Here is a 27,587-nt window from a genome sequence, read left to right on the forward strand (position 1 = left end):
ATGCATTTATCTTTGACAAATTTTATAATGTGACATTTTTAAAAAATTAAATGATAATGGCATTGTTACACCTCCCCAAATGTAAGTAAGGATTGTTATAGAGAGGTTTATAAAGCTCCCAAGTTTCAACTCATGGTTTTTCACGGCTGTATTGACTTGCCTGCCTGGCACCTGCACCACCTATTAACATAAACCCCAAGTGGATGAAGTGAGTACATTGTCCATTCTAGCTCAATACCATTTTGTGTCAAAATTGTGTAACTGAATACTAAGTAAAAATCAAAAGTTATTTCAATGGTCTTCACAGTTAATATTTCCCATATATTCTGAAATAATTATTTGTGTTTCCCTAGGACTTTTCAGCATGGCCTGGATGAGTCTGCTTCACATTCCTTAAAATCATTTTTCAACCAACCTTTACATTGGGTTTCGTGCATATCACATTTCTACCCTTCTTTACTCAGGTGAGAACCTCTACATGCCATACTATCTATAATTCTATGATTCCTTTAAAAATTTAATAGAAACTTTTATCCATGGATATAAATACATCTTACAAAAAGAACTTACAACTTTTAACAATAGGGAGGTAAGTAAAGAGCATTATTTCTCTTTTTTTTTTAGTTCAAGAATCCAAGGCACACTACTCATAATCATTCCATTAACTTATTGCTTTAGTGATGAAATGGAAAACTGAATTTTTGGAATTTAGTTCTATTTTAAAACATCCTTTTTGGTCTATGACTAGGGATTTGACAATTCTCAGCTAATTATCATAGACAACAAAACTGGATAGTTTATGTAACTAACTCAGAGCCTTAGGTAGAAGTTGAGAGAGAATTAACTTTTAAAATTATGAGTAGGATCTTTCACTTTTATTATTTAATTAACAGCATTTAAAAACAAGGAAATCATTTGCAGTATGAAATGTACTTCCAGAGTAATTTGATGACATTTTGTGGCATTATGTGGAATGGCAGTTTGACTTTTTGCTGAGTATGTCATTGGAATGTACCTTTCCTTGGTATCTGAGAATAAAAATATCATGTGTAGCTAAAGGAGATATTGTTAATCCCCATACATTCTATGGGGAAATACACTATCAGCAATTTCATCATCTAAATCGACTGACTGTTATCTTTCTCTTATGGAACAAGAATCCCACCCATATATAGAGGGTATTAAAACCTCATATGCAAGTCTTTATTGACATGACAAACATTACTGCTTGCCAACTATTTGCCTGCCCCTGTATCGGTAATGGAGAATCCAAGAATAATGAGACATAGACCCTGCTTTCAAGGACTAAAGTGTATTGTTATTACTTCACTTACCTGTAAAACTTTGTTAACATCTCTAATTAATTACTTATGATTGATTCCTGAAAATAGAATATCCTCAACACTCTGTCATATCAATATCCTGTCATCTTGCAAGTAAATATATTTTATGTCATTCAGAATTAAATAACCAACTCTTTCTACTCAGTATTGCATAAATAAAAATTAAACAACTGGATCTTTTACAGTGTGAATTAAGCAGACAAGCTGTATCATTCTCATGAGTTCTAAACTTCTAAACATATTTGTCCTCTATGTTGTTATCACATTTGCTTCAATCTATTTTTATTGGCTTCTTTTATTTTGTATCTGAAACCACCAGAGTTATTCCCCTTCTTACAGGTGTAGCCCTGTAAGACTTCTACTTGCAGGCTTGTGCAGTTAAGCCCAGCAAGAGGCCTGGGAAGTCAGCAGGAAAATGGGTTTATCTTTCAAATAGCCAATTCTTATATTTAACTTCTTTCTCTTTTCTATACCCAAAGCAAGCAAAAATGCAACAAGACATTTCTTTCTTTCAGCTTCTATTCATCGACGAATCCGCACTGCTATCCTATCACAAAGATTACAACACGAGGGTGACTATTCAGCCCATAGTGGAAATGCAATTTGATGCAAGTTTTCTGGAGGGCATTTTAATAATAAGTATCAAAAAAACTTAAAAATATTTTCTCCTTTATCCAGCAATTACATTTCTAAGAATCAACCATAAGAAATTAATCAGAGATGTTGACAAATATTATATGTAAAGATGTCCATCGAAGTATTATTTGTAAAAGAAAAAATGGAAATGCATCTTCTAATGTATGATATTAGACAAATCTGTTATGGAATATCCATATGATAGACTTCTGTGGAGTCATTAAAAGGGTTGGTTTAGAAAAATATTTAATGACATAGGGAGATATAGTTACAGGGAAAGTGCAGGTTAGAAATTATGAAATCATAAAAGCCAGCCAGATTTTTAGAGTGATAAGTGTGTACCAGACATGGTGCCAAGAGTTTTACCTACATTATCTCTTTTAAACTTCACACCGGTTCTGTGAGGTAAGTAGCTGAGGGCTTCTTTTATGGAAAGCAAAGTGATGTGTAGGTAGTAACTTTATGAAGAGAACAAAGCTGGGAGGTCAGGCTCTGAACTCAGCCTTTTCCATTCCAAAACTCAAGCTCTTAACAACTCCACCTCCACCTTTCAAAGGGAAAGCAGTTCAAGATGATGTTAACAGGTATGCATGAAAAATCATTGCCCTGCACAAACAAGTTGGTCAATTATTCAATATGTAAAGTCTCTTTTTTATGGCTTGACTTTTCAGGGCCTCAGATGTGCTAGTGTTCAGTGTTTATCTCTGCCATGGTCTGAATGTGTCCCCCAAATTTCATATGTTGGAGACTTAACCCCCAAAGCAACAGTGTTGTGATCTGGGGCCTTTGGGGAGATGTTTAGGTCTCGAGGGTTCTGCCCTCGTGAATGGATTAATGCCATTATAAAAGGACTTGCAGAAGTGGGTTTACTCTCTTTTGCTCTTCCAATTTCTGCCATGTGAGGGTGCAGCAGGAAAGCCCTCACCAGATGCTGGTGCCTTGATCTTGGACTTCCCAACCTCCAGAACTGTGAGAAATAAGTTTCTGTTCTTTGAAAATTACCCAGTCTGTGATATCCTGTTATAGCAACACAAAATGGACTAAGATAATCGGTCTCCAAAGGAGGGATCTAGTATGCAGAGTCTCCAAACTTGCTGGATGAAAGAACTCTTGTTTCCCAGGGGATGAGTACTTATTGGAAGGTGGGACACAACTCAGAAGTGCTGAACTATGCTATGCTACCACATTTAAAGCACACAAAAAATACCTATAGAAAAATTAATATTGAAAAAACATGTCTTGGGGGGTTTATAGTTTTATCTCCTTCAAAACTCCATTTTTCACCTTAGCAACTAAAATGAACTTTTCAAGGAAATACAGAAGTTGGATGACGACAAACTAAAAATATATTAGGCGAGTCTTTTTTGGAAAAGGGAAATTAAGGGAATCTTTTTTGGAAAGCTGAGAGGAGAGCTGACTGAAATAGTTAATATTATGAAGGATCTTAGTCATTAGTCTATTTGCTTATTTGTAACTGTACCTTATTTCAAAAAGGATTTAAGTCAGCTTTTAGCAATGTTAAGTTAATTAATTAACAGTAGGTGAGAAGAAAGGAGAAGGACATGAAATTAAGACGAAAGGATTTAAGTCAGCTTTTAACAATGTTAAGTTAATTAATTAACAGTAGGTGAGAAGAAAGGAGAAGGACGTGAAATTAAGACTTAAAATAAGAGCTATGAATGGATCAACAGATGTATGGACCAAGCATTTGTCTATAAGCTTACTAGAGAAAACCATGAAGTATATAATGCATAAAACGGAATTTTTCATGTTGTCTTAGAACCCTGCAAATCAAGTTTAGAAGAGTTTGCTTTAGGAAAATAAATGTATTTTCGAAGCAAGAAGTAAATACTGTATTCAGGCTAACAATGTGAGTTGATTTAGAAAGGGTAATCAGTTTCATACTAAACTAAGGTATGTGGAGAATATGAGGAGTTTTCAAAAAGTTCACGTAAAGATTTGTATTATCTTTTAACTACATTTTTCCATGAACTTTTTGAAGTACTCTCGTAATCTGAAGGTTAGTACTATGACACCATATTGTACTCTCATTTAAATGTTCAAGAGAGAATATTGTCTGGATCAATTACAGCATGTTGCATTATAATGCTTTCTGTTATTTTCCAAACTTTCATCTTCACGTGATTCTTTAAACATTTCCAAATATTTTTTAGGTCTTCCTTAGCTAAGTAGGTTATAAGTACACCCTGAATCCAAGTAGCATGCTCAGTTTGAGTAAACAGACCATTCACTTTACACTGCTCATTTTCTTTTGTGTTGACAACATGATGTTTTGATTAATGGCCAGTCTGTCCTGAGCTGTAGATATTTCTTTCTACTGTGCTTTTGTTTCTATTATGCTTTTACCCAATGTAATCCTGTTTTTTATTTTTATATATATATATATTTTTCTCCCTAAAATTTTACTTCATCAAATTGTATGTTATATGAGTCTTTCCTTTCATCCATGTCACCAAGATGCATTTCTTCAATAAGTGCATTTTAAAAACTTTTTCCATGTAAGGCATCATGCTAGGTGTTAATGGTGAGGAAAGAGGCTGGCAGTGAAGTTGGAGACAAAGTCCCTTTCCTCATATTGATACCTGTTGGTGAGGAATGAAATCTCAGTTACCTACTTGACAACATCATACAATACCATTGTAAAAAACTTTTTCCATGTAAGGCATCATGCTAGGTGTTAATGGTGAGGAAAGAGGCAGGCAGTGAAGTTGGAGACAAAGTCCCTTTCCTCATATTGTTACCTGTTGGTGAGGAATGAAATCTCAGTTACCTACTTGACAACATCATACAATACCATTGTCCACTTCCTCCATCTTGGGATATTCTCCTGATTTCCTCCTGAGATATTCTCAATTTCCTTCTTCTTTTCCTGTTGCTACTTCTCTTTCTCCTTTGCAGGTTCATCTACTTTAACCTGGCCATTAAATATTGGGTGCTGCAGTGTTGTATCGTATAATTCTTCTTAGATGATGTTATCATTCCTGTGGCTTCCTGTACTCCCCGTGGGCTCCACCCCTCCCCCAAATTCATAGGTCTAATTTTAACCTCTCCTTAGACTACAGACCCATATATTTGTGGGTGCCAACCAAACATGAGTACCTTCTTGAGGTTTACACCTGGAAACCACAAAGACACATCAAACTCAGCATGACCAAAATTGAACTTAGGAAATATATTCCCCTCTTCTGTTATTTCCTATGTCAGCTACTAGTATGTCCATCCAATTGTACAAGCCAGAAATTAAGGAGGAAACCTGGGTTCTTCCTTTTTTCTCTCCTACATATCAAAATCCATTACTGAGTCTCATTAATTTTAATCCTAGTATCTACTATCCATAGCACCACTTTTGCTTTAATCTGTACCACCATCATCTCTCTCCTAACCAATGCAGTAACCTAGCATTCTTCCCATGTATATGTTGACTTCCATTTCCAATGCTCTCCAAACTGCAGCCAGAGTTTTCTCAAACCCAAATCTATTTTCAAAACTCAAATTTTATTATGTCATACTTATGGCTAAAAGCCTTCCACAAATTTCTATTTGTCCTTGAATATACACAAAAAATTTTAGCATATCTTATAAGATCTACAAAGGTGCAATTCTTACCCAGCTCTCCAACCTCTTCTGATACTTATTTCCCCATAAACTCTGCTTTCGTAATAACTTCGTATAGCATACATTATACGAAGTTATCGGAATAAAGGAGTGAATGAACAAATGAGTTTAAAGTAACATTGAATCAGGTATGTACCATATAAAATGGTACAAACATTCAGTCTGAGTGGTAAAGCTCAGGCATGGGAAGCACAGTCTTGATGAGGAGGTGACTTCTAGTATCCTTAGGTGAGAACATCTGGGGAGGAGGACAAAAAGAGTTTTGGTCTCCAAGCTGTTGCTGACAAGCTACGCCATAGGACTGAGGAGAAGGACTTAAAGAGCTTGTGCTCTGATGAGGTGCCAAGCACTGACATAGAGCCAACAGCCAGGGGAGAAGTAATGAGAGCTTTTTAACACCGAAGCTCTTAAATGGCTGTTCCTGAGTGTGAACGGATGAGCAGCTGGATCTTTGAAAAGATTTTCAGAGGGAAAGTCAGTATCTGTGGAGCAATTATTAAAAGATGTGAAAATGTCAGCTGAACTAGGTACTTAATATACCTAGATATCTTAGTTTATATCTCTCCTTTTCTATTATGATTTAAAGGTATTATGTAAATAAGGATACAGAAATGGAGCCAGCAAGGTGATGATAGAAAACAACTATAGATTTTCATGTTGGTTTATATACTCACTTAGTTTTGTGATCTTGGAAAGTTAGTTAACATGTGTGAACTTTAGTTTCCCCATATATGAAACGGTTTATATTTTGGTGAGGAATTTGAGACGTAAGTACAATACCATCTTATTCGTCTACTTGAAAACAGCATGCACTACCATTGTCTGCTTTCTTTGTCTTGAAACATCTTCTTCCCTTAACTTCTGAGGACTCTCATGAGAGAGTTATGAGGATTAAATGAGCTAACGTGCCTCCGTGGCACCCATCCCGTAATACTTACTAAACAATCATTCATAACTGCTGTGTTAGTGAAGAGTGATATGTTTCAGAAAGTGGCAGATTTTATCAATTATCTAAACAGATTAAAAGGACCTCCTACAAGGGTGATGCAGTGGAAGGAATATTGAACTGCTTTCTCATTGGATGCCTGCACTTATCAGAGTGTGGTACTGAATGAGACCTTTCTTGAACTCCATGTGAAGAGCACTATCTGGTAGACAGGGACCGATAATAGTCAACGGCTCCAGAGAGATAACTTCCCCTCAAAAGAGATGGCTGGGTGATTCAGTGGTGTCCAGTGTTTCAGTGATTTAGGTGCTAGATCAGCACTTTGGAGAGAGCCCAAACTGATAGCTGAAATGTCATATTATTTTAAAAATTAAAGTTAGATTTTTATATATTTTTAGAAACGGGATATGCTAACTCATAACATTAACATGTGGATCTAGGGCCATGAATTTTAGGTACTAATGCCTGAAATGTCATATTATTTTAAAAATTAAAGTTAGATTTTTATATATTTTTAGAAATGGGATATGCTAACTCATAACATTAACATGTGGATCTAGGGCCATGAATTTTAGGTACTAATGTCTTTAGGTGATTTTTGGAAAATGGGATCATCCAAAGTGAAAAGGTTAATTTGCTCAAATCAGGAGGTAAGTACAGATCCTCATAGGTCGAACACCTATCCTCTAAGTTGTGCACCAGATAGTGTAGATACAACCGACTTTGAAAAATAAGGCTCTTAAGAATATAAATCTATATTAGTGGACAATGTTATTTAAAAATCAAGGCAAATCCTATATATGTAAATGTGCAGGTAAATCCTGTCTGGTTTCTACTATTGAATCATCTTTAATTATAAAGATCATAGACACTTTGCTATACCCATTATACAGATCAAAATATATGCAAGGATTTTCAATGCTATAACTACATATGATTTACACACTTTTGGTTAAAGTGATGAAAAAGTATTTTGGGTATTTTTTCCCCACAACTTTTTCTTCAGGTACTAAAATGATCGTCCAAAGATGACAAAATTTCTTTAAATGTTTGTCTTTACTGCTTTTCCTAGAAAGATTTTGAAGGATAAGTTATGGAAAGCCCAGAGTAGTACAGTCATATGCAGACTTCCTCTCTGCTTTTGTTTTCTTACATTAGGGCTTTTCCCCTTGGTTTCTTTTTGGATATGTCCTTGCCTTTGTTCTCTGAATCATGTTACTTATAGTCTCTGATATAAATATGGTCCAGTAATCCATGCCAGGAATCATCTGGTCAAAATCAGTCTCTAGATACCTTGAATAACATGGATTCAATTTTGGAATCAGCTCTGAGACCAAAAACTTGATTTCAGGTCAAAAACATGATCTCCTCAATCAGGAGACTGAGTAAGCTAAACATCTTCAGTAATGGAAAATACAGCCTACTCACCAAATGTCAATCAGGTTGAATGGGAAAAATCTGGAGGAGTAGAATGAGCGTGAGTTTTGAACTCAGAGAGAATTGGATGCAAAATCTAGTAGCCACCTTTTTAGCTAAACGACCTTGGACTAGTTTCTCAATATTCCTGAAGTTCCCTCATGCATATCCTAGTTTGGATTTCCCAAAGAAGCAGACCCTGAGACAAGGATCCAAGTTAGTTTATTTTGTAAGTAGAGGAAACACTGGAAGGGATTGTGTAAGTGAGAAAACGAAAGGAAGACAGCAAATACAGATTTGTGTAATCAAGCCAACTACCACAGGAGTGACTTGAACTTAAACCTTCCAATGAAATTCTGAGAAGCAGCGTAAGATATATATTTCAGAGTTATCTTGCCAAAGGAGCAAGGATGCCGAGGTATTTATATACCAACTCTGATCAGCCATTGGTTGAGGGCTGCTCCTGGGGTATCAGTTCCCTGACACTTACAGCATGTTTTGCTGGAAGGTAGAGAAACACAGGCTCTCACAGAGGTAAGTCAGTCTGTGTGAACTGAGAGGTAAGGGCAAGTTGATGTGGAATCTCTGACAACATCTGCTATGTTCTGCTTGCTCCACTGAGATCCACTCATTTCCTATGATAAATTTCTGAGTCCTATCGTTGATTCTTCAAAGTTTAATTACATTAGAGTCAGTGGGACAGGCTAGAGTACCCCCTGCTGCAGTTATTTCTCAGTCTGAAAATGGTATTCATCATTACATTCTTCTACCACCTATTTCATCTTACCCTTACCATTGGCCATTGCATCTGCTGATTTATATTGCTTGCCCAGTGGAGTCACTGAGACCTTCATCTTCAAAGGGTTGAGCCCCCAGTTACCATTCCCTTACCAGACTGTGGTTGCTGCAGTCTCCTCTAAAAGGGTTATTATCAGTTATGAAAGCACCAAGAGATGCACTGGTGAATCTGTTGAGTTACAGATACTCCTCCATGCTACTTTTATGCAGCAGCAACCCTAGCTCCTCATAATAATTAGGATTAATCACCCTTGCCAATATAGTGACTCCTTTCTTTGCCCGATGATACTGCTGGCATGGGGAGTCAAAAATGACCAGATGTAGTGAAATCCTAACTGGTCCCCTGGTAGAGGTGTGCACACCCCATCCCACCATGGAAACTAGAACCTCTGCTCCCACAGAAGCTATAGTTATGATGATGGAAAGCACATATTTACATATTTACCAAGTGGTTCATCAGGCACTTTGGCAAGGGGAACACCTTCTACTTTCACCCATTAGCTCCCAGACCTGTGTAGTTAATCTGTGGGAGTCACAGTACCATAAAATGACTGTTGGTTCAACACAAATATCAAATCTTGACAGAGAGTGCCCCAACACTGCTAGTTGTCATCCCCAAGCTGTGCATTTCAGAGTCCATTCCTATATTCTACTAGTCTGGCAGCTTCTGCACGACATATATATGAAAGGATCAATGAATGCCATGGTGCATATATGGTGAGTCGTATGGCCTGAGCAGTAAGGCTGCTTATATCACAGTCTAAACCTACCAGAGAGACTTCTTTTGGCCTGGGCCTTATTCACAATTGAGTTGGATGTCAGGACAGTATACACTGATACAGCTAAGATTTTTTTAACTTTCTATTGCAGTATGAGTACATACCAAAAACCTGTGGAAATTATAAGTGGACTAATTGATGAATTTTTATAAAATAAACTCACCTGAAGACAGCTAAGATTTTTCCCAATGATGCTATAAAAATAATTTGTTAGTTTCATAAACCAGTACTGCTTGAACCCCATTACTACCTGGATTTGAAAATTTTTTCAGGCCAATTCATGACCCAGAAATATAGCACTTATTAGACTATAAGCCTAATACAATCCAGCTATAAATTCATTCTGTCTCTCAGTATAAGCTTTATGAGTTCTACTGGATTTATAAATTTTCATTCTCTTCTTTGTATTATAGTAGAATTCAACATGTACATATTTGGTACATACATACATATATATAAAATCTCCCTTTCTGTCATTTTTTTGTGCAGCTCATCTCACTTTCACAGCTCCACCAGCTCAAAGGATGAGGGAACATATGCTTCTCCATATGCCCAGCACAGACTCCTCAATGCGTTTATTACTCAGAGCTTGGTGATTGAGGAATGTTTGTACTATTTTATTTTTCCTCATAGTGAGTCATTCTACTGTACATTTCAAAATCTGTGATGAGTTGAACGATCCAAGTACTGAGGTACATTTCAACAAACAGCTTTCCATCTGGTAAATGAGAGATTTTATTTATAACCAGGTACTCAGAAACAGTGGTATGAAATGACATTCAAATTATTTTGTTTTATTACATGACTGAAGGGCTGAGCAAAAACACTAACCACCTCCAATTCATTCTCCATCCTTCAACCAAATCAGGAAATTCCTCTGCCTTAAACTCTTCAATGGGTACAAATTCCCACCTTGGGATAATGAGGCCCTCCATGATCTAGCTCTTGTCTCTTTCTTCAGCCTGTTTCTCAAAGATCCCCCTCCCTTCCTACACTCCAGCCAAACTGGATCTTTCAGTTCATTAAATGTATCCTTAAAGCAGCACTCAACTCAAGCATAATATATAGGTAGGAAATGTTCACAGACCAAGTCAGTTTTAATATACAACTTACTACCAGCTAGCTGCTTTTCTTCTACTGACCCCCAAGGGAGCTTCTAGAAGTCAGCCTTCAGGGTTTAGGATGGAAGTAGGGATGGCCATGTGAGGATTTGCTTCAGTTTTTCAGTCCAAGGGGCACACCTATTAGATTCTTTCTTTGGCATCATATTTGGAATTACTGCAAAAGCCAGAAAAATCACGGAAAATAATTCAGAACTCCTGGAATGCTCAGAACTGGTGAACTTGATTCCTCTAGCTGAAGAGTTCAGCTAACTCTACCCCACCAACTGCCCAAGGAGTTACTCTGTTTCAAGTTACATTATCAGAGTTTTACATGGGAAGCCTTGGTTGGGCCAAAGTTCAAGCACAGGCTGAAGGATTTTACACATCCTATGGTTATGAGATGTTCCAAACACCAAGCCAAGGCAGGGGGAGGGTGCTTTGAAACGTCTTCATTTTATATCTTTGAATCCTCACTTTTGCTTACCCAACTTTCTGGCAAAGCATCCTTTTTAAAAAGAGTTTGCCTACCCATGTATGAGCAGACAAGTCAATCAGAATATGTTTAGTTCACTGGTAGAAGTTTTGGGTATAAAACCAGTGTCTTTATGAGGCTTGAATCTGGGTGAAGAGATAAAACTCTAATTGATGAAATAATATAGTGCTAAAATGTATATATTTGCCATAAATGCTTTAACTCAGAGTGAGAGAGACCATTGTGAAGAGAAGTTTTCAGTGAAGACTTCACAGAGAAAGTGGGATTTTTGCAGCAGATTAAAGGATGGGTAGGTTTAAGATAAAGGTAAATGGTTATAGGGAGTTGGTTGCATGGATGGTGGTGTTTTAGTCAGCTCAAGCTGCTATAGCAAGTGTACCATAGACTGGATGGCTTAAGCAACAAACTTTTATTTCTCACTGTTCTGGAAGCTGGAAGTCCAAAATGGGGGTACCAGTACAGTCGGGTTCTGGTGAGGGCCTCTTCCAGGTACCAATAGCCAACTTCTTGTCTCCTCATGTTGGAAGGAGGGTGAGCTGGCTTTTTGGCCTCTTCTTGTAAGGACACTATTCCCATTCATGAAGGCTCCACCTTTGTGTCCCAATTACCTCCCAAAGTCCCCATTTTAAGATACTATCACATTGGAACTAGGGTTTCAACATACGGGTTTTGGGGGGACACAGGCATTCAGTCCATTGCAGGTTACAGCCAAAGCCAACCTATATGAACACAAAGGCATAGAGGCAGAAAAGATGATGTTAACTGGTCTTATCCCCACTATCTGTGCTTCAGAAAGCACTGCATAGAAGAGTAGTTCTCAAGCCTTAACATACCTCAGAATTCCCTAGAGAGGGCCTCTTAAAACAGATTTTTGGGGTTCATCCCTGAATTTTTGATGGGATGAGACCTGAGAATTTGCATTTTAACTAGTTCTCAAGGATGCTGATGTTGCTGGTCTGGGGCCCAAGCTTTGAAATCACTGGTCTAGGCTGTGTTGATAACTGGCTGGCTCACCACTTGGTAAATTGCATCCACTAATGATAACGCCGTCAGTTGTCTCTCTCAGCAACACCCTTTGCTCTGCATTGTTTTCTGCTCTGAGGCATCTCATGCTCATTCACACTTCTACATCACTCAGTCACACCTTTCCTTGCCAATGCCACCCTCTTCCCATAATCCTTGTGGCTGCCACCAGATAGAGTTTGACCATTTCCTGCCTTTTTGTTTTGTTGTTGTTCCAAGCTGATTTCCCATGTCGTGACCTTTAGCCAACCTAAATTTTGAGATTTTAGAAGGAAAAAAGGTAAATAATGTTATCAGCTTTCAATTCCTACTGTACTTTCTGATCTTCTGCTGATTCATTGGCAAATGAAAGTGGTGATGTGGGGGACCTGATTTCGATTTTCTGTTCAACACTGATGATAATTTTGCAAGTAGAAGCTTATTTGCCTTGGAATTATGTATCTTTGATGAAATGATTACCCAAGTAGGTAGCAGTCTGTCTTTTAGCAGCAATTCTGATAACCGTATGTTGATTTAAGGCTTTACATATTAAATAATTAGATTACAGTTGACCCTTGACAGAAGCTTTGAATTCCTTTAATTTTATCAGCATTCGTAGAACATAGCCAGAACCTATTTGAACTTCTTTCCATGAATAATGAAAGGAGTTAATAGCACATAGTAGGCATTCATTATGTATTTGGTGAATAAATAAGTGAATGCATTCAAAATAAATGCGTACATGATTTTTCCCCCATGAAACAAAAACAAAGTTCCATGAAATATAAGCATGATTATTTTGTATCAGTTTTAAATTTGGGAGGCTACCAAATGTTAATTTGCTTTTAGCTAGTTGAGATTAAATGTAATTCCTTCCCTGAGCAACACTAAAGTAAGTAAGCATGAAAGCATTTCAGAATAATCTGGGAGGAATTGACATTTAAAGGAGTTAGCATTACATCTGTACTTTAAGGCTATTAATTTCATAGATAAATTAACTTCATTACTCCATCTTTATCTTGCATTTTGAAAGGACTCCATCAGCTGGAGGATTGAAGGCTGAGGGTCAATTGAAACTGCTCTTATCCCAGCCAAGCTGTAATTGGAACCTGCTTCTGGAAACCCTACTGCATCATGATGGTCTTTTACTGAGAATCTTGCTGAAGAGCTCAAGTGAGTATTTGTAGTATAAGAATGTCCTTAAAAAACCTAGTCATTGCTCCAGTTGAATGAAAGTTTGTTTTTCTACTCAAATATTGGCAGAAGAATGTAAACCAACTGCATGTATCCATAGTCAGCAGGATTAGCAGCTGGCAAAATATTGAGTCGCTTTACCTACCTATCTATTTGAACTTTTTTTTTCAGGAACTCTGAATGAGGGAAAACAATATTTTTATATGACACTGTTCTATCACAACTACCATTATATGGAAATGTATCCATATGCAGCATTTGAAATGCCTAAGACAGTTTCATAGGAATGCAGTTATATTTCCAAAGCACAGGTCTAAATTGGACCCAAGGAGAGAGAGAGAGGAAAGAGAGGGGAGAGGGAAGGGAGAGACAGGAGAGAGACAAAGATTGCATTAGAGCAACACCAGAAATGTTAGTGTATCATGAACAGTGCTTATGCAACTTATAAACAAGAAAGCTGTGGCTTACAGCCATATCCAAGGGGGCATGGAGAAATAATCATGAGAAAATTATGAATGGAAATTAAGAGAAGAACATACTTCTCTTAATTAGATTTTTTTCCCCTGTGAATGCTATTTTAGGAAATAGCAAGTAAAGTTATGCCAGTATAATATTATATCACATTGCTGACCCCTTCATCTGTGAAGAGTCTCCTAACCATGTTCACATATTCATATGCATTTCTTATATTCTATACCACATGTGAAGCCAGATTAGTCTTATCAATCACTAATTTCACTATAGGTTTCCCACATCAAAATCTTTTTTCTCTAGTTCCCCATCACCTGCAGGACCAAATCCAGGTACTTCAGCCATTCTCATATGACCCCACGCTCGTTTTCTCACCTTTTTTCCCACTATTCCTTTGCACACACCACCCACCCACCTCCATTCTAGTCATTGTCCCCAGAACCCCATGCATATGCTTTCTCCATACCTTGGCTTCCCTGTTTTTCCTACTCAAAAGACCCTCCATAGACAGCTCAACCTCCACCAGTCTGCAATGGTCAGTTGATGTTCTAGATCTTTGAACACTCTAGCTCACGATGATCTCTTCCTTCCCTAAGGTTCACAGTGTCCATTATCTTGACTACTTTATTTGCCCTTTATTAGCATACTCTACCTTATATTGTTATTGTATATGTATATGAATGAAGCAGATGTCATCAGACCTACCAGCCTGCTCATATATGATTGAGATTCATAGCATTCAGCCTCAAATCTCAAGTCCCACAAAGTTCGCCTATAAGCAATTTCTTTAGCTTCAGGTTGTATCTTCATTCTACTAAGGGGGAAACTGGCACTTGGAAAACTACTTCCTCAAGTAACCAACATTTATTGTTTACTTATTAGGTGTCAGACACTATGCAAAGCACTTTACATTTACTATCTAATTTTATTCTTCTTATAACATTAGAAAGTATATACTATTATTATCCTTGTGTTAAAAAAAAAGACATTGGAGTTTAAAGTAAATACTACTTACTCAGAGGTACACACAGCTGATAAATAGTGGGTAGACATGGATTCCGAACCCAGCCAGAGCTTTCTGTTCCCTGCCCTTCCTTGAATTTGCACGAATACAAATATTCATGCAAATTAAACCCTGGAGTGGAGTAATAGTATCATGAAGAACTGTTATCTGTTCACTCTCAGGTTGGATCAACCAGAACACCCTGATGCACATGTATTTAACTTGTCTTTCCCAGTCTGCTGGTTGCTCAAGTTGGTTAGAGCATGGTGCTGATAACAACAATGTCCAGAGTTTGATCCCTGTACTGGCCAGCCTCCAGAAATAAGTAAATAAATAACTTGTCTTTCCAGCGAGGTAGTTGGGACTGTATTATAGAATTTCATATTCCTTCTCAAGCTAGCACCATGCTTTTTACATAAAGAGCTCCATAAATAGTGCTTGGCCAATCAGTGATCAGTTAGGATATAAAATATGGAGCTTCCCTTAAACTCCATAATCTGAGCTTTCAGGCAAGGCAGCTACATGACATGGAGAGTGTCGGACATGGCTGGGAGAGTTACTCCGATATAATCATTGAAGCTCAGGGGCGTGGTCTCATAAGAGAAATGGTCTCCTGTTGACAGAGTTATGTAGAATAGCTTGGAAAATCAGCTGAGATCAAGCCTTTTGATGATCCTGGTATAGCCACTAAGTATAGGAAGAGCAACTGTAGATACGAATACTTAATCACGTTGTCTTGCAAATAAATCCCACATTTACTTATCGAAAACAATTATGTCCACCTTCTGGTATGTACAACATGATATTTTTAAAAGATTTATAGTTATCAGAGGTACCATATTGTATCACCTTTAGTTGTGGTTCTTATGGAGTACAGCAGTGTATTTACCTAACCTGCTCAAATACCCATCATTTTTTACAAAGGCTATTAGGTTATGTGGTTGCTCTGGTATTATCTTGTATTGAATTTTTCTAGCTACTTTAAATACCATAAGGGCGAAGTGACAGAGTTCACTAATCAATTGATTGACCAACTTAGTAAGTCCAGTAAAATTTTTGTCACTTTAGGTTAGAACCAGTATACTCACGGAATCTTATTAGCTATACTGAAATGGAGATTATTATGTACATACAAACTAGTTTGTAATATTTTTGTAGAGATTTTCTTTTCATTCATTCGATTAAAAAATCTCACAGTATTTCAGAACATTTGTTCAAAAAAATTTGGCAGAGTGCGTAGGAAAATGGCTATCTTGTAATCTCAGATGGAACTTCACTGAGGATCAAACAATAACAGAATTAAATAAATGAATGGTAAAATTTTAACTTATAATACATGCTTTATAGACTGCAAATGTCTAGGAAGTAGATAATAATTCCTCCTGTATAAAAATAATGTAGGTAGCATTTTGAGGGAGTGATTATGTTGCTAAAACTTCATAAAAATAAAGTGATTTCACATGGCAGTTTAAGGGAGTGATTGCGTTGTTAAAACTTCATAAAAATGAACTTATTTCACATGGTAGGTGGTTTATAACACTATTTGGGTACAGTTCAGATGGCATGAGAAGGTAATGTATGTTGTTTTTGTTTTAAGTTAGGCCATCTTAATTCCAAAGGAAAAAAGATTCTCAACTACAGATGTTTATAGAAGATGTTAAAATTGTAAGATATAATTTTGGATTATTGACTTTAAAAACCCAGGGCAATTGTTTTGGTAATTAGTTTGCTGAGGCCACATTGCCTCACTGTTTTCTTACATATGGCATCAAAGGAACAAACATTTGGAAATTTCCCAATTGTTAGCAGGTGACCTTTCCTGCTAGTGACATTTGAATGAAATGTGACTAACGTTCTTTCCTTTGCCTATTGCCTTAAGAATGATTCCCAGTGAAACTTGGCTTCTTGTGATATTCAGTAGTAATTTAGCAACAGCAAACTAGCAAATACATAGTATTCAACATGTTTCAGACATTGTTTCTAAGTGCTTTAAATGTGTTCATTCATTGAATCATAGCAGCTCTGTGTCGTAAGTACCGTTATCATCTCCATTTTACAGATGAGGAAACTGAGACACAGAGAAATCAAGCCACACACCTAGTAAGTGGCAAATCAGGATTTGATCCAGGCAGCTGGCTTCCACAGTCTGTGCCTCCACCCACCATACTATGTGGAGAGTCACCATCCAAGCAGAGTCACAGAACGTTTACCAAATAGTGTTGATAGCTTCATGGGAGCCATCAGAAACCTCAGGAATGGATAATTTTGATAGCACATTTTGTACTTTTCAACCTTGTAACAAAGTGCCTAAAGATTAAAAAAAAAAAAAAAAAAGATGTAGTGGAGAAAATTCTAGTTAAAGTGCTGCTACCACTACCAAACAATAGTTAACTTAAAATGAATGAATCAATTCAAATTCTCTTATCTTTTAGTTAATATTTTCTTGATCTTTTAGATAATGAAGCATATCAGAAACTCAATGTTTTGGGGGCCGGCCCGGTGGCGCACTGCTACAGTGCACCGCTTGGGAGTGCGGCGGCGCTCCCGCCGAGGGTTCGGATCCCACATACAGCCTGGCCGCTCGCTGGCTGAGCGAGGTGCGGGGCAACACCGAGGGTTGCGATCCCGTTGCCGGTCCCGGTCTGGTACTGGCGCAACACTGAGGGTTGCGATCCATTGCCGGTACTGAGCATATAGAATGTGCTTAAAAAGTATTTGTTGAATGAATAGAGGCCGATTAAATTTCCATGACAACAATTCTGTTTCATTCATTGGCTTTGTTATGTCTAAACTTCAGTTTGCTCATTTCTAAATGCATTACTAATATTGACCTTAAATATGTCTTTTGAGCTTTATTATAGTTATTTAGTTTTGTTTTTTTTTTTTGGCAACTGGCCAGTAAGGGGATCCAAACTCTTGACCTTGCTGTTATAACACCATACTCCAGCCAACTGAGCTAACCAGCCAGCCCCCTGCATTTTGAGCTTTAAAAGGTTAAATAAACAGAAAGCACCTAGTGCATTTCTTGGCACTTAGTAGGTACTTAATATGTGTTAAATTCTTTCCATTCTTTTATACTGAATGCCTGGAAAAATATGCCTGATAAATTTTTCTTCTCTGATTACTCCTGTACTGTCTATGCAATAGTCTCTCCCTCTGCCTCTCAGTAACTCTCCCCTTCCACCTATGCATAAATTTAAGTGTCTCCTAGGAAATGAGGTTACCCTTTTGGACACTGGTATGCCTGGAGAGGTGTTGCCCTAGTGGCTGCCATGCATGTAAAGATGAGAACTGGGTCAAATAAATATGGTCCAGTTCTATATATTTAGTACTGCTTGAGAACATTTGCTTATAGCTTAGGAGATTGGCAGTATGAATTTTGCTAAGATGCTTCAGCTACGCAGAAGCAGATCTAACCTGGCGTGGCAGTGGCTGAAATATTTTGTATTTTATCTCTTCGCAGCACTTAGGAAATGTCTATTATGCCTGTAAGAACATGTGTCTTCTTTGCTAATGTTCTTCTAGTATTAGTAATGTGATACAATTGCGCATCATATTACAAGTGATACTATTATCATGAATTTTTGTACCATCTCTTCCCAAGCAACTCAAAGTGATTTAACATATTATTTCATTTATGACCCTTGGATTATTAGAACCATTATTCAAATGAGGAAACAGATACAGAGAAATTGAGTAAATTGCACACTTGAGTAAGTGGTCTTCATTAGAAGAAAGAATAGCTGTTACTTCCTGAAAGTCTATTGTTTTGAAATGAATTCTGAAACGAAAACATGAGGTTTTGTGGAGATGATTCTTCTTAGAAACAAGAAACAATATTCTTCTGAGTTAATTTCTGGAAATGTTTGGTTACTTGATTTTATAAATAAGTTCTCCATCCAACTGATATTCAATGGGCATCAGGTATGTACCAGGCACTTTTCTTTGGCTGGAAATACAGTGGTAAACATGACAAGCCAAATAGCCAACATAAAGCTTGTATTCTGGGGATTGATTGCTGGGCGGAAGGTGGGGAGAACAAGCCTTATAAAGTAAACAAATAAAAAATTAGATATATTCAGCTACTAATAAGTACCATGAAATGCTTTTCTAAAACAGAATGATAGAGACTGACAGATTGGGCGGTAAGGAAAGACTGATCTGAAAATCTGACACCCACTTTTACTTCTGAGTGATCTGGGCATAGATGGAAGATATCACTATGTAGTTAGTATTAAATATCTGGAACATATGTACATTTTTTTCCAATGTTCTAGAACAGGGGCTGACAAACATTTTGTATAAAGGGCCAGATAGTAAACATTTTATGTTTTGTACACCATACAGTCTTTATCACAACTACCAAACTGAGGGGAGAAAAAGTACTATCTTTTCCTCACGTTCTAGAACAGGGGCTGACAAACATTTTGTATAAAGGGCCAGATAGTAAACATTTTATGTTTTGTATACCATACAGTCTTTATCACAACTACCAAACTGAGGGGAGAAAAAGTACTATCTTTTCCTCACCCATTGCAAGGTTCATGGCTGACACCCCTGTAACAAAGGACAGATTAACAAGAGAACAGCATAACAACTTTATTTAATATAGGTTAAGTGAGACAGGAGCCTTCAGAAATGAAGACCCAAAGACACAGGGAAAATTGTGTATATTTATGGACAGTCATGCAGAAGTGTGTCGGAAGAAGTATGATCTAATGGTAATAAACTGGGGGGAATGTGGCAGGGCCTGTTTGTTCATGTTCTTCTTGGCCTCTCTGTGACTTTTCTCCCTTCCAGTATAGGACAGGCCACCCATCATGTGAGGGTCTTCAGGGAAGGATGGAGGGAGAAGGTCAAAAAGTGACATTCCTGCTTCTGTAGTGTTCCCAACATCCGTTAGCTTAAAATATGCAGTATGCCAAGATGCCATATTTTGGGGTGTTGTGTTGTGAGCCCCAACAGAACTTTGCCATTGTATCATGAAAGCAGCCACAGACAATACATAAGTGAATGAGTATGGCTGCGTTCCAATGAAACTTTATTTATGGACACTGATATTTGAATTTTACATTATTTTCGCGTGTCACAAAACATATTCTACTTCTGATTTTTTTCAACCGCTTAAAAATGTAAAAATCAGTCTTAGCTTGTGGGTCATACAAAAACAGGTGGCAGGCTGGATTTGTTCCCTGGTCTTTAATTGCCAACCCCTCTTCTAGAATATTGTGCAACACCCAGGCTCAGACAGTGTCTTTACCACTTCTCTGCAATGTGATCATTTGGAGAAGAGACCTGCACATAGCCCTAGCATGGCACTTTTAACTTCTCTCTCAAGGTCTGAGTACATTTCCACTTGGACAGATGGGAATCTCCCCTTGAAATAGCTTTAATTCAGTTCCATATTATAAAAACATTGCATTCATTGAGGAGCACAGCTGGAGTTCAAAACTCATCTTACTCTCTAGGGCTACCAGCTGTAGCATTGGGCCATTAGTCTACCTATGCTTGGTGGTCATCAGACCTTGTCTGTAGTATCATGGTCTTTTCTCAGCACATCTTTTTAAAGAGAAATTGCCCGTTTAAGAGTCAACTCAAGAGGGGGAGGGAGGATCCCTGAAATTGGTAAAGGGACACACAAAAATGACTACATTGTGTAATGATAAATATAGTAATTATCCTGATTTGAGGATCACGTGTTGCACACAGGTATTAATATTCAATGCTGTACCCCACAGATATGTATAATCAATTATGTTTCAATTAAAAATAAATTTTAAAAAAGTGAAGGCAATTTACATAAATGCATACATAATAAAATAAAACAAAATTAAAAATTAAAAAGTCAACACGTTTAAACTATACTCTTTTAGCAATTTTGAAATATGCAATGCGTTATTATTTATTATAGTCACCATTCTGTGCAACAGATCACTAAAGCTTACTCCTCCTGTCTAACTGAAACCTTGAGGTGGTGGATTTGCTGATTACCCTGACTTAATCATTCCACACTGTAAACCTATATCAAAACATCACATTGTACCCCATAAATATATATTCAATTGTTATTTATCAATTTAAAAGATAAAAATAAAATACGAGTCTTTGCAAATTTTTTAAAAAGATTCAATACATAGAAAAACAATAAAAATTTAAGGATTTAAGTAGAAACCAGGCTACCTTGCTTAATAAACTGAGTACATAACTTGGAGAAGAAAAGACTAGAGGAGGCAAGATAGGCATCTTCAAATATTTTGACTTTTCCTGTAAATAAGAAAAAAACACCTGTCCGATTCTGCAAATGGAGATAGTTGGTAATAAATTAGAAGGGAATAGATTTTGGTTATCAGTCTGTTAGTCAGAAAACCTGAATTCTCATCCCTACTGATAACTAAGGAAGTCATTTACAACTCTGTACCTCTTTTTTATCCACTGAAGAGAGTAGCTTAGATTTCTGTAGTCCTTTCTGACAATGGTGGTCTATAGTTTTTTAAATGTGAAACAATTTGATAACTCTAGCTGTCCACCAGAGACAGAGTGCCTTGAATGGCAGTGGTTATCCAACGACTGAAAGTATTTAGCAATAAGCTAAGTCACCATTGTCACAGGTGCTAGAGAATTTTTATTCACTCACTCAACAAATATTTATTCATTTATTGATGAAATATTTATTGACCTCCCTGTAAGGTGTCTGGCAGCCATATAAAATCATTATGTTTCTTAACCAGATAGTTAGACCTTGGTATAAATCTGCAGGTTTAGGAATCAAAATTTTTAAAGACTTGTTTTTACTGTGCTTATTATTCTTACCAGTGCCTACTGCTAAAGCAAAATCCTCCTTGATCCACACATGATTTCGTTGAATTAAAATTAAACCCAACTTTAGTGACCTGATGAGCAGTCATTTCTTTTCCAATTGACAACTTTCTTACGCAGAACAACTCTTTAATCTTCTACCTTGCTTCCTTTTCCATCCTGACTGCTCACTTTCATTTGCAGACCCAGAGGGTTGGAAGTACATTTAAAAGCCTATTTGCAAATGTCAGATGCATGATTTCTAGATTCAGTTTTAAAGAATATTAATCCTGCTAGATGCAATGCTACAAAAGGATTTCATGGTCAAAAAACCGTAGAAACACTATATAGTGTAGGGGCCAAGGGAAGACATCCCCTTCCAACACACTGAGGGTTCTCTGAAAAAATCACCTGATGAACACAGATTTATATGAAGAAAAGGCATAACTAGTTTTATTATATCATAGTTTTATGCAACATGAGAACCTTCAGAATGAAGACCCAAAGATATAGGGAAAGTTGTCCATATTTATGCCTAGGTTCTATGAAGCAGACACAGCCATGTAGAAGTGTGATTGGACAAGAAAAGTATGATCTAGTGCTGATAAACTGAGTAGGGAAACCCACCAAGGCCTGTCCAGATTCTTCTTGGCCTCTCTGTGCACCATTCATTCCTCTAGGATATGGGGCAGAATTCTTTCTGGAACGAAGGTAGGTCAGGGAATTTCCGTATGGCCAGCTCCAAGACAGAAAGGTGGGGGGAGGGGGAAAGTGGGTGGGTTCGACTATATTCTATGACCCACCTTGGGGAAGAGGGATTTTAGCTTCTACGGCTTGCCTCAGGGAAGAATGAGAGCCACAGAGTTCATGAATAATTAAGGATTTGAGAAATCCTGCAGAAAACAAAAGTGTTTAATATTGTTGAAGCCAGAGTTTCCAGAATAGACGTGCTACCCATTAACATGCCATAAAACGCACTTTGGAAAATCTTGTCTTATAAAAAGCATGAGTAGACACAGGTAGACACAGCCAAAACTGTTTCAAAGAGGTTTGCCTATTTACACTCATAAAAATGTACATAGTACAAAATAATTTTTAAGCCTATAGAATTGACTGTGTATGCCATGTACAGGTTATTGGTTTCTGTGGAATTGTAATCAATTTTCCAATTATAAATCTCTATTAGGTGTAGCTATTTTTTAATGACTCATGAAGTACTTTTCTATTTTACAAATTGTCAGCCTCTTTAAGTTTCAGTTTCTTTATTAAAAAGTAAATGGAGGCAATATGCACCTTACTACGTAGGATCAAGACAAATGAGAAAATGTATGTAAAACACCTAGCATAATGCTTGTGCCATTGTGGGTATTCAGTAAAGATATGTCGCCCGTCCCACTATAATTAGGGACTGTGGGCATTCAAAAGAGGTAGAAATCTGATGTTTAGTGTATATTTCGGTACTGAGGAAAGCAAGCATCTAGTCAGTTGTAAGTTCTGAACTTTAATTTGTATGTAAGCATTTTATGACATAAAGCAAGAAAATAATTCCCAGGAAACAACTTGGGAAAAAGTATCGCTGAAAAAAAATTTTTTTTTAGTCCTCATATGTTCAAGACTCATTTCATGAGACTTCCTTTTTAAAATTTAAAATTTTGCCTGAATTAGAATAGTTCAAGGCACAAAACTCTAACAAATTATATTAATAGTTGAAAGCTTGTAAATAAATGACAAGTATTTATTTATTTATAGGTTTTATCTATTTGTTGTTAGCCTTTTATATAACAAAGCACAATTTTATTAAATGATTTGCCATTCAGGTTTCAATTTCATTTTTATTAATTTTTATAGTGAACGAGGCTGTGACATTCAAATTTAGTGTTTTCTTAAAATAATTTTCATGTGATACTCTACCTCTCTTTTTTTAGGGTATTAATTTATTGACCGGGTGTTTGGGGTTTTGAGTCCTTGTTTTAAATGCTGTATTTTCTATTTTTGCACTTTCTATCTAATACCTCTGTTGAAAATGAGTCTCTCAGCCTCTTCCCTTTGGTTAGGAGTGCTCATTAGTGCCTGGTTAGTTCAGCATGCCTGAGCTTATGGCACACTCTTCCACAACATTGCTGCCAAATCCATTTTAGTGAATCAGCAGGAGCTTGTCATTATCAACATTCTTGTAGAAAGTAAAAATTAAGCAGTCTTGGAAAGCAAACTGATAGTACACCATGTACGTGTAAATCTTTGGTAGCAATGAGTACAGTCTCCTGGTGGGTTGTGGTTGCATTCTTTGCCTGACACCACTCTTCTTTAGAAGCACTAGCAAGTTCAAATGATCAAAAGGAGTTTAAAATAATGTCTACAATGAAAAGTGCCCTTCAGTGTTACTACGAAGATAATCTGTTTTCCAATCTTACATTGTTTATATACTATATAAAACATTCAATAAAGGAAAAGGAAGATGAAATTCAATGTAGCAGCTTTACTACTGCTATTATTACTGGTAAAATCTCAGTCAGAAAATATGGCTATAAATATGTGGCTTGCCAACACTGCTCTCCAGAATTAAGCTGATTCCCCCCAATCCTCTCAATCCCCCCAGTTTCCCAGTTTCCCATTTCCCACTCCCAAACCATCAGCTGAGCTGAAAACCACAGGACTCCCTTGCAGTGGCAGAGTCTGCCCTAATAGAGGGGAGATCGGGCCAGAATGCAACCCCTTGTGGTCAGGCAGACCCCAAAAGGAAAAAAGATTACTGGGCTAAGCCAACCACGTCTAGTGGCTCTCCCCAAACTCACCACTCAGACGAATCACTTCTCCTTTAGTGCAGGGAGAAGGAAGAGTGGGGAGAGACTAGGACTGTGACTATACTAATGAGGAGGACAATAAGAGAGCTCAGGCCTGGGTTAGATGTTGGTCTAACAGGAAAATACCTCTTGGGTGAGATTATTGACTGAGGGAGGCAAACTGATGACATTTGAATGCTTTAGGCAGATCTAGAACTCATTGATTTTTATCTCTTTCGCTACTGAAGACCCCATAAACACACACCTAGAAGATCTTATATTAGGAAAATAAATGTCTGATCCAGAAAGCCAAGGGAAAGAGAAAGGAAAGGGTTAGAACCTACATTCAGAGGAGACGGGACTATAGGGGAGAAAGAAATACTATCTTTTCTCACTCAATTGCAAGGTCCATGACTGAGGCACCTGTAATAAAAGATTAACAAGAGAAAAGCATACAAATTTATTTAGTATAAGTTTTATATAACATGGGAGTCTCTGAAATGAAGACCCAAAGAAACAGGGAAACCCGTGTATTTTTATATTAACTTGGAAGAAGAAGTGGACAGCTGTGGAGAAATGTAACTGGACAAAAGGGACACCATGTAATGCTGACAAACCGGGGGCACTTAGCAAGGCCTGTTGTTGAGATTCTTCTCTGTGTCCCTGTGTCTTTGTAGACAAGGGTGTAGGGAGGGGCCTCGTGAATGAGGGTCTTTGACCTACTTTAGAGGAAGGCCAGAGACTTCTTTCATGGCCTGCTTCAGAGGAGAAGGGCGAGAAGGTCAGACGGTGAGCCTCCTGCTCCTACAGTTTTCTCAGATGCCACAGTGGCACATTTGGGGCAGCACATCCTGAATCCCATCATATCTATGTGCTTTTCATACACCAGCCACTCACTCAAGATATCCTCAAAACAAACCTGCAAACCTGCGATCACCCCTATTGGATAGGCAGAGACTGGGGCACAGGGAAAGTAGCCCGCCCGAGGAAGCAGAACCAAACTTGAAACAGGGAAGTCTGGCCCAAGAGCAAGGGCTGGACAACCGGACATCCTTTTCCTTTGGGTATAAGGAGGGCACCTCTGGAAAGAGGGTTTTATGACCTACTTTAGAGAAAAGTCAGAGAATTTCTTTATGACCTGCTCCAGGGGAAAAGGATGAAAGAAGGTCAGAGAAACTTCCCTGCTTCTGCTGTTTTCTCAAATGCCAAGATGCCGTATTTTGGGGTAGTGTGTGCTAAACCCCAGCAGGACTAACTTAAAAAAGCAGGTTAAAATAATAAAACTATGGCTGTCTTCTTGAAAGGAATAGGGGAATATCAGAATGAAAGTGGGCACAAGAAGAATATAGCAATAGCATAAGCAATTCAAAAGCTAAGGAAAAACAATGTTTGTGAATACTCATACCTGGCAAAAGTATTGGTGTTCCCCAGCTCTCTAGGACACAGAGTTAGAAACATTTGGAATCTGCTAAGGGTCACTCTTCATCAGGCCTTATTAGATCCTGAGTGAGGTTCAAAGTAGAAATTATCTTGGAATATTGCATATAGTAGTAGAAATGATAATAATACTTGCTATTTTTATTATAACTGTTCCTCGTATCCACCCCCTTCCCCCACTGCGCTGCCACTGCACCGTTCACAGGGCCTTAGATTAGTCGTGCTCCGCCTCTCATGTCTCATGTGCTCACAGCAGCCTCATTTCAGCCACGCCATGCCACCAGCAGCTACCAGTCTTCTCACCACTACACTAACTCTTTACACTACACTAACCCTGCAACGAATTCCCCATCTCAACCTTGTCATGCTGACAGACTTCTACTCCTCCTTAAAGACTTAGCCAAGGCATGGTCTTCTCTGTGATTTCTTCTCTGTGTTTCCCCCCAAAATTTAAAGTATCATCCTCTGTATTTCCACAGTGCCTTATACCAAGACTGCCCTGGGCAAACCAGGATGCGTGGTCACCCTCCTCATCCTTACATTGCTGTAATGATTGTTTACTTGCCTATCATCCCCTCCCCCATGTGGACGTATGGACACTGTCAGTGAACCCCTGGAAGGCGAAGGCCTCAGCATCTGGTACAATGGCTGACACGTAGTAAGCAGTCGGTTAATTAATTGATTGCTTAAATCATAGGAATTGTATTGGAGGGTAACATTCTAGACTGATGAATTGGTATAGAAAAGGAAAAGGAGATGGAAGAACACATTTACAAGGAACAGCAAATAGACCCTTATGGGTGGGACATATGTTTGGGGATTGGTATGTAATTTGGGAAAAGATTGTGGAAACTGTTGATCACCAAGCTAAGAAATGTTTAACAAAGTGGAGGAACAGGGAAAGGTTTAAACCTGGGGGATGACATGAAGGATAACTTAAAATTATATATAAGATGAATTGGAGGGAGGGCAAGGCAGAGAGAACGTTATTTGGATAAAAAAAAGATGAAATTGTGAATGTTTAAATTAGGAATACTTGCCGTTTAACATTTTATACTTACATGAAGGATAACTTAAAATTATATATAAGATGAATTGGAGGGAGGGCAAGGCAGAGAGAACTTTATTTGGATAAAAAAAGATGAAATTGTGAATGTTTAAATTAGGAATACTTGCCGTTTAACATTTTATACTTGATGAAAAAGTCAAGACCCTTTAGACTGCAAGTGACAGAAATCCAGTTTAACCTAGTTTATCAAAAAGGGAAATTTATCAGCTTAGCTAACATAAATATTGCTGGACTCAGGTTTTCAAACAGTGTCATCTCATCAGGAATCTTCTGTCTCTTGGTTCTGCTTTTTACTGTGTCAGATTCACTATTAGTCAAGTTATCCGCAAAAGGGCCATCAGCAACTTCCAGCTTACTTTCTACCAGCTTAGCAACCCCAGCAGAAAGAGAACGTTGCTCTACCAATACTTCCAGCAAAAATTCTGAGGAAGGTTCCCATTGGTTACCTGCCCATCCCTGAACTAATCACTGTCAGTGGGAGGCATCATGCTCTGATTGGCCAGGCCTTGGTCATGTGCCCACCTCAGATGATGGAGTCAGCTTCACCCGAACCAAATAAATTAAGTGTATGTATCTGGGGGTGGATGGTGGAGGTGGATAGGGGCAGGGATAGCTTGCTAAAGGAAAACTAACTTGTTTTAAAAAGAAAGAAACAATATTAGAAAGCAAACCCAATAAATGTTCTT

At 37.7% G+C, this 27,587-nt stretch overlaps 1 protein-coding gene across 1 annotated transcript in view; it reads left to right on the forward strand.

Moving 5' to 3' along the window:
• Positions 1–353: 353 nt before the first annotated feature.
• Positions 354–27,587, forward strand: part of LOC103608936 (uncharacterized protein KIAA0825-like) — a gene marked incomplete at its 5' end in the record, with an annotated part of 52,635 nt that continues 25,401 nt past the window's right edge. Inside the window, 2 exons of the mRNA XM_008593324.1 lie at positions 354–464; positions 13,186–13,325. Coding sequence (XP_008591546.1) covers positions 354–464; positions 13,186–13,325 — 251 coding nt within the window. The remainder of the gene's footprint in view (positions 465–13,185; positions 13,326–27,587) is intronic.

This window comes from Galeopterus variegatus, unplaced genomic scaffold, assembly GCF_000696425.1.
Source record: "Galeopterus variegatus unplaced genomic scaffold, G_variegatus-3.0.2 Scaffold8996, whole genome shotgun sequence".
In the NCBI taxonomy this organism is placed as follows: domain Eukaryota; kingdom Metazoa; phylum Chordata; class Mammalia; order Dermoptera; family Cynocephalidae; genus Galeopterus; species Galeopterus variegatus.